This window comes from Neophocaena asiaeorientalis, unplaced genomic scaffold (assembly GCF_003031525.2).
Source record: "Neophocaena asiaeorientalis asiaeorientalis breed wild unplaced genomic scaffold, Neophocaena_asiaeorientalis_V1.1 scaffold309, whole genome shotgun sequence".
NCBI lineage: Eukaryota > Metazoa > Chordata > Mammalia > Artiodactyla > Phocoenidae > Neophocaena > Neophocaena asiaeorientalis.
The window spans coordinates 449,305-462,421 of NW_020173199.1; the positions used below are offsets into that span (position 1 = coordinate 449,305).

Genomic DNA, 13,117 nt, shown 5'->3' on the forward strand with positions numbered 1-13,117 from the left:
GCAAGGAGCGGGCCAGACCGTCCCCCTCGTTGGCACCCTCGGGCTTGTCTCGGGCACACTGAGGCCGCAGCGGTGCTAGCAGCTGGTCCGGCCCGGCCGGGCGGGCTGACAGCCGAGAGCCAGGCAGCGGCCGCGCCGAGGTCCGGCTCCTGGGCGAGACTGCGCGCCCCGTGCCGGCAGCCAGGGGGCAGAGTTCCCGGGCCCGTGTCACTGCAGGCTACCTGGGGCTCCGGCCCCGCCACTGTCCGCCGGGTCCGCGTCTTCTCTTGGCGGGTCCTCTCTACCAGCCGGGGCTCCGCGGAACACAGGATTTCCCCGCCGGCGATCGCTCCCGAGGCGCAGGAGCAGAGGCACGGCCGGGGATCCGCGGCGGGAGGCGAGGTGGGGAGGGGAAGGCGGACCGCGCGCGGGGGACGGGAGGGGGCTGGAGTAGGGGATTCCAGGGACGCGCAGCCCCGCCCTCGCCCCCTCCTCTCCTACCCTTCAGAACCCGCGGAGCAGGGGGAGTATGGAGCAAACGCCGCTGCTCTGGCACCATGACGCTCGCCCGCTTCGCGGTGGCTCTGATTTTCGGGGCGCTTCCCGGAGTGGTCAGCTTTGATCCTGTCCTCAGTTATCCTCTGGGTCCCCAGTACCCTTATTACCTTCCTACCCAGCAGCGTCCACAGAGGACGCCTCTGCCGCGCGTCCCGCGCCCCCCGGCGGCGCTCCGGACCCCGCGCCTGCAGGCCCTCCACGCCCGGCACACGCCCGGGCCGCGCGCCGGGGACTGCCCCGCCGGCGAGCCCTGGGTCAACGTGACGGACTTCGGCGCCTCTTGTCTGCGCTGGGCAGAGGTGCCACCGTTCCTCGAGCGGTCGCCCCCGGCGGGCTGGGCTCAACTGCGAGGGCAGAGCCACAACTTTTGCCGGAGCCCCGACGGCACGGGCAGACCCTGGTGCTTCTATGGGAACGCCCACGGCAAGGTGGACTGGGGCTACTGCGACTGCAGACACGGTGAGTGGCCTCGGGGCAGCGGCGGCGACTTGGACTGGCGGGGAGCCACCCTAGCTAGGAGAGGGCATTAGGTGTTCCTTGAAAAGAGTGAGAGGGGGTGCGATTGAGGGTTTGCCTCTCTGTGATGGTGGGCTGCCACTGAGTTACCATCCAAGTACCTTGGTACCTTGACTTTGAATTAGTAAGGCGGGCTTCGTGTGTGAAGTGATAGTTTCTCTGGAAGCTGCTGCGCTCTGGGTTCCCGGATAAGGTCTTGTCTCTGCCGTGTGTGTGTGTGTGTGTGTGTGTGTGTGTGTGTGTGAGTGTGTGTGTGTGTGGCCGCGCGCATGTGTTGGGAGGATGTGTGTTTTCTGGATCATCTTGCCTTCAGAATGTTACCATATTTACGTAGAACAGGCAAAGCAAAGGAGGCGATAGTTTCTAATTACTTGTTTTGGAAAGGGAAATATTAAATCTAATATGACAATCAATAACCTTCCCCCCCACACACCCGATTTGGGAAAACGTGGTAAAATTTCTGCCTTACTCCCACCATTGACATATATTTGAAAAAGTTTGGCAAAATTTCCCGGCCAAAATACAACTTGTCAAAATGATGTTCATGTTCTGGGGCACAGTGTGATAAATATCATCAGTGAGTGAAGAAAAAAGAAAGGGAAAAGAGATCGGAATAGTAACTATCTTGGGGAAGAAGCAACTTGATATAGTCAAGTGCGGTTTTCAAGAGTGCCAGTATTCAGCTGTATATGTTGTTTGTGGAAAATCGGGATCAATTGGTAAAGAGATAAAGTTGGTAAGATGTTTTGGTTTTGTGGTAATAAAAGCATCACATTAATAGATTTAATGTAAGTGAATAATCGGCCTTTGAACAGTGCTTTGTTTTGAGTTGGTGTTTTGTTTAACATTAGGGCTTTTTTTTTCTCTAATAGTTGTGGAAAAAAAACCTTACATGTCCTTCAAAGTTTGGATTTTCTTTAAAAATTCTTTTTTTTTGGCAGCTCTCCATCCAAGCTGTGGGGCAGCGGTTTCACTAATTGTGATTCTGAGATATGTTGTACTTTGTACCTTTTGGAGGTAATTTGGAGGTTAACTTTCACAGGGCCATTCTTTCCCTTCAGAAATTTTTATTTATCTGTGCCTTCAATTGCATTAGTGCTTTGAGTTAAAGGAAAGTGATAGGAAGGTTAAGATCAATTATCCTTTATCCTAGAGAATGAAGTCATCGCTATACTTGTGTTTCACGACAGAATGCCAATGTGGCTGTAAAAAATTTGAGGTGATATCAAGCAGAGAGCCCTAGCATTGTTTGACTATTTACTCTGAGAGATTATTTGTAGTAAAATCTCATGTTTAGCAAACACTGACCGTTTTTTCATCTTTCTATTATTATATTTCATATTTCCTATTGTATATACATAGACATAAATAAGTGTATTTCAGAGTTAAAACACTAGATCTATTGTGCTTTCTGACACATAATTCTTTTCACTTTATATTCCAAATGAGGAGAGTAGCTTGTTCATTGATTCTCCCCACCCTCTTGTGTTGAAAAGAAATTTAAACCTAACAGCAACACTCTTTGTGATTCCTTTGTGTTCATAGTCAATTCTCACTAGACACAACACTGAACACTGCGTAATAGTGTGTGTACTTCCTGGAGTAAAGTGGTTGAACACAAGAGAAACAAAAGAAAACACCCAAGATGGGAGATAAATTCTCTCCCCGCCCCACACTCCCCCCAAAAAAAAGAAAAAGAAAAAGAAAAAAAAAACCAGGACAGCAATCTGCTGGCTATGTAATAATTTAATTACTCTCACAGGCTTAGTCTTGCTAACCCATTCTGTCATTTACTCCTCACATTCTGATTGGATGTAACTCATATCTTCAAAATGACTGGCATATTCTGAACCTATGACTTTTTTCGTTCCACATTTCAGTTAGGAGTGTGAACAAAGCTGTCATGGAGTGGTGAAAAGAATATGGAATTGTGCTTTAGAAAACACTGGTGTCCTCTTTGGCTCTGCCAGTAGCTATGCAGTGTTGAGTAAGACTCAACCCCCAGAGCTTTAGTTTCCTTATCCGGAGGAAGGCAGCTTTGAAACAGATTTATTCAAAAGACTTTCCCAGCACTGAGTATGTACCAAAACACTCCGGCCTGATGATAACAGGTAGGATTTATTGAGCATTCACTCTTTGTTGGATGCTGAGCTAAGCATTTTATATATTAGTTTTCTTATTTAATTCTTTAAAAAAAAAAAACAATTTATTTATTTGGCTGCGCCGAGTCTTGGTTGTGGCACACGGGATCTTCGTTGTGGCATGCGGGATTTTTTTTTTTTTTTTAGTTGCGGCATGTGGGCTTCTTATTTGTAGCATGCACGTGGTGGTTTCTAGTTCCCCGACCAGGGATCGAACCTGGGCCCCCTGCATTGGGAGCGCAGAGTCTTACCCACTGGACCACCAAGGAAGTCCCTCATCTAATTCTTATAGCAACATTATAAGATAGTGTACATTTCACTCCACAGCTCATTTTATTCTTTAATTATATAAACATGTAGAAATATCTGTACTGTCTAATGATCCTATTCTTGTAGTTTAAAGACTAGTTTATAAAGAAAGAGAAAGGAAATTATGTTTGGTCCAATGTACATGATTTCCAGTCTCTTCTGACTTGAGAATATCCAGGTTTTTCTTTTTCTTTTCTTTCTTTTTTTAACCAAAAAAAAAAAAAAGGACAAAAGGAAAGAAAATTAATTGTAATGAAATCCCTCCTTTAAAAAATAAACTGGGGCTTCCCTGGTGGTGCAGTGGTTGGGAGTCCGCCTGCCGATGCAGGGGACACGGGTTCGTGCCCCGGCCTGGGAGGATCCCACATGCTGCGGAGCGGCTGGGCCCGTGAGCCATGCCCGCTGAGCCTGCGCGTCCGGAGCCTGTGCTCCGCAACGGAAGAGGTCACAGTGGTGAGAGGCCCGCGTACCACAAAAAACAAAACAAAACAAAACTAGAGGCTAGAGAGAGGCTAGAGTCATGTACCTGTTTGCATCAAGAGTAATGAGGAAGTTGGTGCCCCTGAGGTGGAGAGTTGGTTGAAACCAAGTTGAAGGGGTGGCAGGGGGATATCAGGTGGCAGGGCGTTGACACTCCAGTGGCTCAAATATCTGAGAACAAGAAAGATGTTGCCTGGGCCCTGGTGGTGTGAAACTTGCAAATTAGTAACAAAGAATCATTTGGGGGATTCACCCTGTATCAGCCCTGGGGTTAGTTCTTACAATGGGCATTAGAATCACGTGGGGGCTTATTCAAATGCAGATACCTGGGCTCTAGCCTTCAGAGTCCCTGATTAAGTAAGCTAAGGAATTCGGCTCAAGAATGTGCATTTCTAATGAGCAGTCTAGGTGATTTGGAGGCTGAAGACCCTTTGTCACAGTCAGGGAAAACCGTGGGAGGGCATCAGAACCCACCTAAGCTGTGTAGCGGTGGGTGATCATGTCAGCTGAGTCTACCATTCTGTGACTTAATCCCGCTAGATTTAGGAGCAAGCATAAGGCAGGCCTATGGTAACTTTTTGTGTGGTTTTAGAAAATGGTTTTGTTTGACCAGTGTGGGATAATAATAAATTAGTTCACCAGAATACGATTATTAACTGAATGTGAGCCAGATTATTTTCACATTTCTATAGGAAGAATTAACAGGCAACTGATTCCCCCCAACAGTACCTTGCAATAATTTGGAGCTTCCTGACTAGAAAGAGGGATCCCTTTTCCAGTCTCCAGTTGGTGTGGCCGGTGGGGCAACTTGCTTGCACTGTGCTAGGAGCTCCTCTTTGTTACAAGCAGCCAAGTGGAACTCAACCATAGGTGACCGATGACTGATGGGTAAAATAGGTATAATAAACGATAATGTTCTAACGATTGAGATTTTGAAACAGGAGGGAAGGGGCAGGGCACAACCTTTAAAAGAATGACGTAGCCACAGGACATGACAAAAACTGGGTAGACCAACTAGGTCCAAGATGGCGGAAGATTTGACTTCCAGTGGATCTTGAGCCTCATTATATGCTCACTGTAATATATTAGCATGCTAAATGACACACTCACCCATGCCTCGGCAGTTCTGAGGCTGATCAAAGATCAAAAAGTGAGCAGTGGCCCAATTCCTGGAAATCCCATCCTCCCACTCATTAGCCTATGAAATTACCCAGCCCATAAAAACTAACCACGCCGTATTTCAGGGCTTCTCACCTTCTGAGATGGCCAACACTCTATCTGTGGAATGTGTTTCTCTCTAAATAAATCCACTTCTTATCTATTACTTTGTCTCTCACTGAATTCTTTCTGCACTAGACATCAAGAACCTGAGCTGTGTGATATCAATTAAAAGACCATGGGTTCAAGTCCCAGTCTGGGTTTTGGCCGGGTTTGAGTCCCAGCATGTGGGTTCAAGTCCCAATCTGAGTTGAATGGTTTTAATTTTACCAGAAAGAGTGATTCATAGATCTGACTTTTTGTCATGTCATGCAGATTAGTTCACCCAAATCTCCTGATTCAGATAGAGGTAGCAGACTTGTGGGATGTTACAGGCTGTACTCTTTGAAGTCCATCTGGTGTTTGAAGTGAAGGTTAATTTAAAAAGTTGGTAGAAAGCAGTCCCTTTTTAAACTTTTTTAATGCTGCATCTTGATTCTACGTAGCAGGCGCTGAAAAACATTTATTAGCAATAACAGATTTGATACATTTCCTGTCTGGATTTTAAATATTGAGCTCACTCTGCTTTTCAGGCTAAGGCAGATATAAAATACTTTGATTTGGGGCATTATCTGACTTTTTACTAGTGTGAATTTTTTTTTTTTTTAAGAATAAAATTAGATATCCACTTACTACTGCCTTTTATGAGTGATTATCCTGGACTCACAAATACTCTCTCTGCATATATATGCAGTCCTTGGGGGGCGTGTGTGTGTGTGTGTGTGTGTGTGTGTGTGTGTGAAGTTAACTTTTGCAAAAGTAATTTGGTTTATAACTGGGAAGGCAAACCTAAATATCAAACAATAAGGTATTACTCAGAGATCTCTTTATTCGATGGATACTCCGCAGCTCCTAAAGTGATAATCACAAAGGTTGTCTATAAAAAATGGGAAAATGCTCACAATAATGTTAAGTGGAAACTATGGATACAAAATTTATATACATTATGACTAACTGAAAACAAGGATGGCTGTGAAAAGTTCGGAAGAGGAAATAGATGATAATTACGAACTTGGGTATGAGTGTGGCTTGGATCAGTTAAGGTGGCTTTGGTGGCAAAGAATAGAAAACCCAATTCAAAATGACTGAAGAAATAAGATTTGTTGTTCATATTACAAGAAGTCAGGCTCCAACATGGTACAGCTCTATTTCTCTGCTACTCTTGATTCCTTTATTTTCAAAGTGTGGCTTTTATCCATAGGCTAATGGTTATTCCAGATTTCATATCGAGATAGAACAACTTGAAGAAGAAAGATAGAGCCCCCTCTTCATGTATGTCCCATTGAAAATGCAAGGAGACCTTCCCAGAATTCCCCCCCCCCCCCAAGACTTCCTCCCGTATTTCATTGGCCAGACCTTCCTGGCACTATCTGGGAAGGAAAATGCAATTACCATGCTTGCCTAGATTAGTCAGAATTGACCTCTGAACAGGCAGGGAGAAGCAGGTAGTTATTGAGGAGAACCAACAGTCTGCCAAGAAGTGTGGTTGAGGTTTGTCCTTGTTGGCCTGCACCCCTCAGGCCTGCAAGCCCTGTACTTGCCCAGCCTCCTGACCAAAGAAAGAGCCCAGAGTCAGCGACAGAGACATCAGTGGTTTAATGGATGGGGGATCTTACATCTCTGAAGTAAGGTCCTGGAGCAACATCCCACCATGTGCAGCAGGGGGTGGGCAGGACATGGCAGCAGTCTTTGCTACAGGTGTGTGTGTGTGTACGTGTGTGTGTTGTGTATGTGTGTGTGTGTGTGTGTGTGTGTGTATAGGGGGGCGGGGGGGTGGGATTACCAGTTACAGAGGGAATTCACATCAGGTTGGCTCATTGGTTACCAGGGAAACCAGCAGTGGAGCACGCCCCTCACCACCCCTTTGATAAGCTAAAACGGTCTCTAGCTGGAGCTGAGGCAAGTGTGTAGGCGTTTACTGTTAGGCTCTATGATTAAGAGGGAAGGTCAGTCACGTGACTAGGGTGTAGGTGAAGCAGGGACTGGTTGAGCAGGGGTTGTACAGAGAGCCGGAGAGCTGCCGTCTTGGGTGGCCTGACCGTACAGTCCTTATACAGGTATCCCCCACTTTGTGAAAGTTTGCTTTCTGTCACTTCACTTTTACAGAAGACCTACATTAGTACCTGTTTCTGCTAGAAAAGAAATCCAAAGAGAATTTTTGCTCTTATGAAAGAGCAAAAGGTGAAAGGTGAAAATTGAAAAGAGCGTTCAGTGTTTGTTTTGCAGTGAGCCATTATAGAGGCAGCGCACACCCAGAGCAGTGAGAGTGGCGCCCCTAAGCTCCTTCTCCAGGAACTACGCTCAGTATCTCAGCATCAGGCTGCCGTCAGGCTTTGAGCTGTGTCTGTGAGCATCTGTGCTTTTTCTCAATTTATTTTGTGCACCTCTTAGCAAGATATGTCCTAAGGTTAGTTACTTCTTGGCTTTATGTCATTTTGGCTTACAAAAGGTTTCATGGGAAAATTCTACTTTTGGATAGCGGGGAAAACCTGCATTGGGGAAACTTAATGCAATTAGAAAATAGTTATAAGTAATGTAAAAAATTACACCGTGAAATGCTTCACGCATTTTTTTTGCCATATGTAGATGAATAACATTTAGACATTGATTTAATTGGTAGAGCATATTTACTTGTTTTAAGATGCTATTTGCAGCTCTAGCAATTTATGTCTGAAATGAATAATTCCATTGTTAAGAATATGGACGTTGGTTCAGCTGTTAGGTCATTTAACATTACCTAATTAATTTAATTCTAAGTTTTAAACTTTTTCGCCCTTGAATTAACCTGTAAAGAAGGAAGTCCTCTGAAGCCTGTCCCTTTAGTCTGCATAGCAGATGAGAGTTTAGTTGTGTACTACATGAACAATTGTTGTAGACTGCCTTCTACATGGTTGACACGCTGTTGCTAGAAAATCAGGAAATGTTGATTTTTGCCTCTTTTGCATCTAACTTTTCCAGAGCAGTCACCTCCTCTCACCTCTTCTTCCTCTTCCTGAAAATTAGCACAACAATATTAATAAAAATTTTATTGTTTGCAAAACACTAAAGTAATGAGATTTGCCTGCGAGAAGCCACGTATGCACATTCAGCTTCATGCTTTTTATAAGGATCACCATAGAGACCCAAAGACTGAGAAATGCTGATTCTTGTAGAAAGGCAAGAGTAGATATCATTAAACAGTTACTGAGTTCACACTAGGGGCGGAATTTACAAAGATGAATAAGAAATCACCTGTGTCCTCTAGTTGAGGACGACCACTCTCTGGTTGAGATGTCAGGAGAGTACTAAGCATTTTTATTACCTTTCCTGTGATATGTACTTTGGGAGAGATTACTATTAAGTGCAGCTTAATTTCTTCATTCAGGGTTGTACAATAAAATGGTAATACCCATACCAAGTGTTTATGTGTGGATAGTTCAGAGACAAACAATTTGTGGAATTTCCTGCTCCAGTTATTTAAATGCATGTATTGTTAGTGTACCATAACTTAACCTTGCATAGAGTCTTCTTTTATATAATATTATATAACATTTTAAACCCACAAATAATCGGTAAGATTTATAAATTTCTAATGAGCCCACTGTAAATGGGTAGAATTGCTTACAGAGGATATGCTTTCATTTTGAACCAGACCAGTTCCTATTTTTTCTCAGTACTAAAGGTATCTACATGAATAATAAATGAACAATTAATATGAATTATAGATGTGAACTAATGGAGGCAAATATAGTTCAGTTGGGTAATAGTTCAGGGGAATGCTTCGTACGTTAAAAGATGATTTGATTTCATTTTGACATGGCATGATTTGAATAAAATCTATTTTGCAATGCTAAACTGGTTTCAGTTATGGGTAAATGTAATCATAGACAAGACAGAATACCTCAGTACCATCAAATAAGGTGTAGGAAAAAAAACCATCAAAATTAACGTAACCCCCCCCCACTGTACTTGAAAAATTCAGCTAACTGCTGCCCAATTCAGTTGTTTTTAGGGAGTGTGACTTTTTGTCTGTATTTTATAATTAAGATAGGAAATGATCATTTAGTATATTTCTCCAGTGTTGCCTTTGGTATAAGACAAAAGATTATGTTTCATTGTCAAATATGTGTACTAAATTGTCCAACATGTAATGGGCTTTTTTCTATTCCTTTAAATAGCTCATAAACTGAAATTTTCTGCATCATTTTCAGCTTCAGGTATAGTTTTTGTCAAGGATCTGAACAATAGCTTGATGGCACCAGCATGGATTCTTTCTGATTCCACCAGAAAAATAGAAATGACTAAAATTAATTACTTTGTGCCTCTCTGAAGTTCAGTAATAGATGAGAAAGGATCTCATTAAAGTAAAAGAACATTAATTTTCTTTTACTCATTTATCAAACTGTGATTTTAAAAGATTTAAAAAATATTTATTATTAATTCTATTCAGAAAACACTACTGGGATGGATCTTTGTTTTTCTTTGTCTTCAAGTGAGTGCTATTCTATAAATATATTTTAAGGAGTTAACTAAATAGGCATGTCTTTTCATTTAGTTTATTTTGGAATGAGCTGGATTTAGAGAGCAAAGATAGCTGACCTATTTGGTTCCTTTCCTAATATTTCTTTTAGGCCTTCTTGAAGTATGGAGTATGAGAAGGGAGGTTTTGCCAGCTGTCCAAGGAGGGGTAATACCATAATGGCTCTATTAGTTTGCTAGGGCTGCCGTAATGAGTACCACAAACTGAGTGGCTTAGACAAAGAAACTTATTATTTCACAGTTCTGGAGACTAGAAGTCCAAGGTCAGTGTCAGCAGAGCCATGCTTCCTCTCAAGGCACTAAGGAAGGATCTGTTCAAGGGCTGTCTCCTAGCTTCTGATAGTTCCTTGGCTTGTGGAAATTAGCTGCAATCTTCAGGTGGCGTTCTCCCTATATGTGTCTCTGTCCAGATTTCTACTTTTTATGAGAATATAGTCATGTTGGATTAGAGCCCGCCCTAATGATCTCATCTTATCTAGCTCATCTGCAAAGACCCTATTCCAAGTAAAGTCACGGGTATTCATAGGCGCTGGAAGTCGGTACTTCCACATCTTTTGGGGGAATAGTATTCAGCCCATCACAATAGCCTTAAAAACTACAAAAGCAATGAGACTTGTGAAGACAATTTTAATCTAGTTAGCTGTCCTTCTCTAGATTACCTTGTGTCGAGAGAGGCTGATAACATGGTTAAAGAGAGCCCCTCGGGAATGTCTCTTTGTTTTAGCTGTTTTTTAGCAAAGTTGTCTCTTTGTTTTTCCGTTTTTTAGCAAAGTTGTCCACAAAGCAAATTTCTGTAACAAAAATCTTTTATGTTCCTTTTCCTTTATAAAACTGGAGATACATTTACATAGAAGAAAAATAACAGTAAACTAAAATGACAGTAAGCTCAACATTTTTGGCAGGGAATTAAGGTAGTAGAATTCTTACCGTTGTTGTTCACTGGCACATTTTGCCTTTAGGTAGCTGTAATAGCAGCAGACTGGTACAGCTGACTGGCTTTTGTTGTTGTCGTTGTTGCTTTTTGCAACAATTCATTTCATGAACTCTGGGGCTCCTCTCCATGGTGTGCCATCATGCATAGCTTCGTAGTTCCAGACTTTCTTCTGTTACTGGTTTAGCCTATAAATTTGCAATGCTTATTATAGTTGACTTAAAACCTCTGTTTGAGACTTCAACTTTTAAATTATTGTTATTACCACATTTTAAAAATAGGAATATTTAGAATAGAATATTTTCCATCAAATTGGCACATGAGAGACTTTAAGACTGTGCAGCCCTGGATTCACTGGGGTGTGGCCCAGAGGCATTAGCAGAGACTATGAGGGACATCGCAAAGTCCTGGGCTGGAGTAGGAGACTGTGAGCGAAGGAGGACTGACCGATCAATTTTTGATAATAAGAGACTGTGACAGTGGAGCAATATCGCCAAAGAATTGGTCTAGAATTTATCTGAAGAACTTTATGATTAGTAAGGTAGCAATAGAAATGAGTTTACCAGGCTATGAGCTTTGTGGATTGCTTTATTGTTTCATCCTCTCTCTCTCTCTGTTTTTTTTTTTTTTTCCATTGAGCTAAGGGTATTTCCTCTTGTAATTGTACACCTATAAATGTGTGCAAATATATAGTTCTCCTACACATTTGTACAGCCAATGGGACAAATCAGCCTCCACTGGAGGATCAGCCTCAAGTGTAGATCACCAGAAAGCCACTTCTCTCCTGTTGTGCAGTGTAGAGAAACTCTTCAGGCTGTCTTATGCTTCTGCCTGGCTAGTTTATCCCCATGTAATGTTTGGTAGATTCGTTGTAATACTTCAAATAGAATGGTGAAAACCAACATGTCAGAATGCATAAACTGGTAGCTGAAGTACTGAAAGGTGCTTATTACATCACAGGGTCTTTTCTCAGATTGAGAGACAAGGGGACCATAGCAAGGGTGGGAATCTAGGAGGTCATGGCTCTGCAACTGCTCAGTTGATTGGGTCCATAGCTTACACATCCATAAATAAAGGGAAATGAATTACAGTTCAACCGTCTCAAGCATTCTAAGAGAGTCAATGAAGCAAGAACAGAGTAAAACCAAAACCAAACAAAAACTACTGCCTGTCTTAAATGTGCATAGTGTGAATTGTGTGTTCATGCATTTATTATTTTAGGCATATTATTAAGCTGATTTTTTTTTTTTTTTGCGGTACGCGGGCCTCTCACTGTTGTGGCCTCTCCCGTTGCGGAGCACAGGCTCCGGACGCGCAGGCTCGGCGGCCATGGCTCACGGGCCCAGCTGCTCCGCGGCATGTGGGATCTTCCCGGACCGGGGCACAAACCCGTGTCCCCTGCATCGGCGGGCGGACTCTCAACCACTGCGCCACCAGGGAAGCCCTTAAGCTGATTTTTTTTTAAAAAAGCTCTTTCAAAAAATTATTAGAAGAATTGTGAACTTCACAGAATTACATACCAGTAAGAAATACTCACTTTGAGTTCAAGGTAGATGATTACTCAGAATATTTTCGAAATTTTTATGGCCTTAAGGAAAGGATAAACTGTGTGGAAGGGCGCTGCTAGGAAGGTGTGTGCCTTGGGGATGTTGGTGTTGGGAATGGATTCTGATAGAGAATTAATTAGTCATTGACATGCAAATTGCCTTTCCAGAATTGCAAATATTTGTCTTCATTTGTTAAAGGAAAATTGGATGAGCACTCCACCTTTCTTGCCATATAGCAGATGCAGCTAAATGAATCCAGGCTTTCACAGCATGTTGGGAGCATCTGGGCAATGATGGTGGAACTGATAGTTGACCTGGAAATTATTTCCAGTGTTATCATTTTCATTATAATGATGTTATGGTAACAGTTATACTTTATGCAGAGTCTTTGCCTTCTCATTTGTAGATGCCTTAATCATTTAGATGGTATGCATGCATCATTTCTTCTTGATAGTTTTTTAGTGACTTAGGCAATATTTTACATTTTGTTATGATTACTTAACATGTATAAGTAGAGTTCCAGTTTATTTTCATTACTAGAAATTTCTTCCACCGCTTTCACGTGAATAATCTGGTGGTGGCGGTGGGGAATTAATAAACAGATAATAGATTAAATATCATTTCAAATAAACATCTGTTTCAGGTGAACAAATGAATTCTTTGAAATAAACTGCTGGCATTTGTACTGTGCATAATATTATGTGGGTCTCTATAGAAGACATTTTGTGATTAAAAGAAATCATTAAAGTTCGTTAAACTCTTCAGACATATTTCTTTAAAAATATTCTGCAGTTCACAATTTTCACCGAGCTAGACAGGGCTTCCTCTTGCTTGGTCGAATTAGAGAAGTTTAGAATATATGAATGATTTTTAGATTATCT

At 42.4% G+C, this 13,117-nt stretch overlaps 1 protein-coding gene across 1 annotated transcript in view; it reads left to right on the top strand.

Annotated features, from left to right (window-relative positions):
• Positions 1–536: 536 nt before the first annotated feature.
• Positions 537–13,117, top strand: part of PRSS12 (serine protease 12) — a 66,931-nt gene continuing 54,350 nt past the window's right edge. The window contains exon 1 of the mRNA XM_024744705.1: positions 537–996. Coding sequence (XP_024600473.1) covers positions 537–996 — 460 coding nt within the window. The remainder of the gene's footprint in view (positions 997–13,117) is intronic.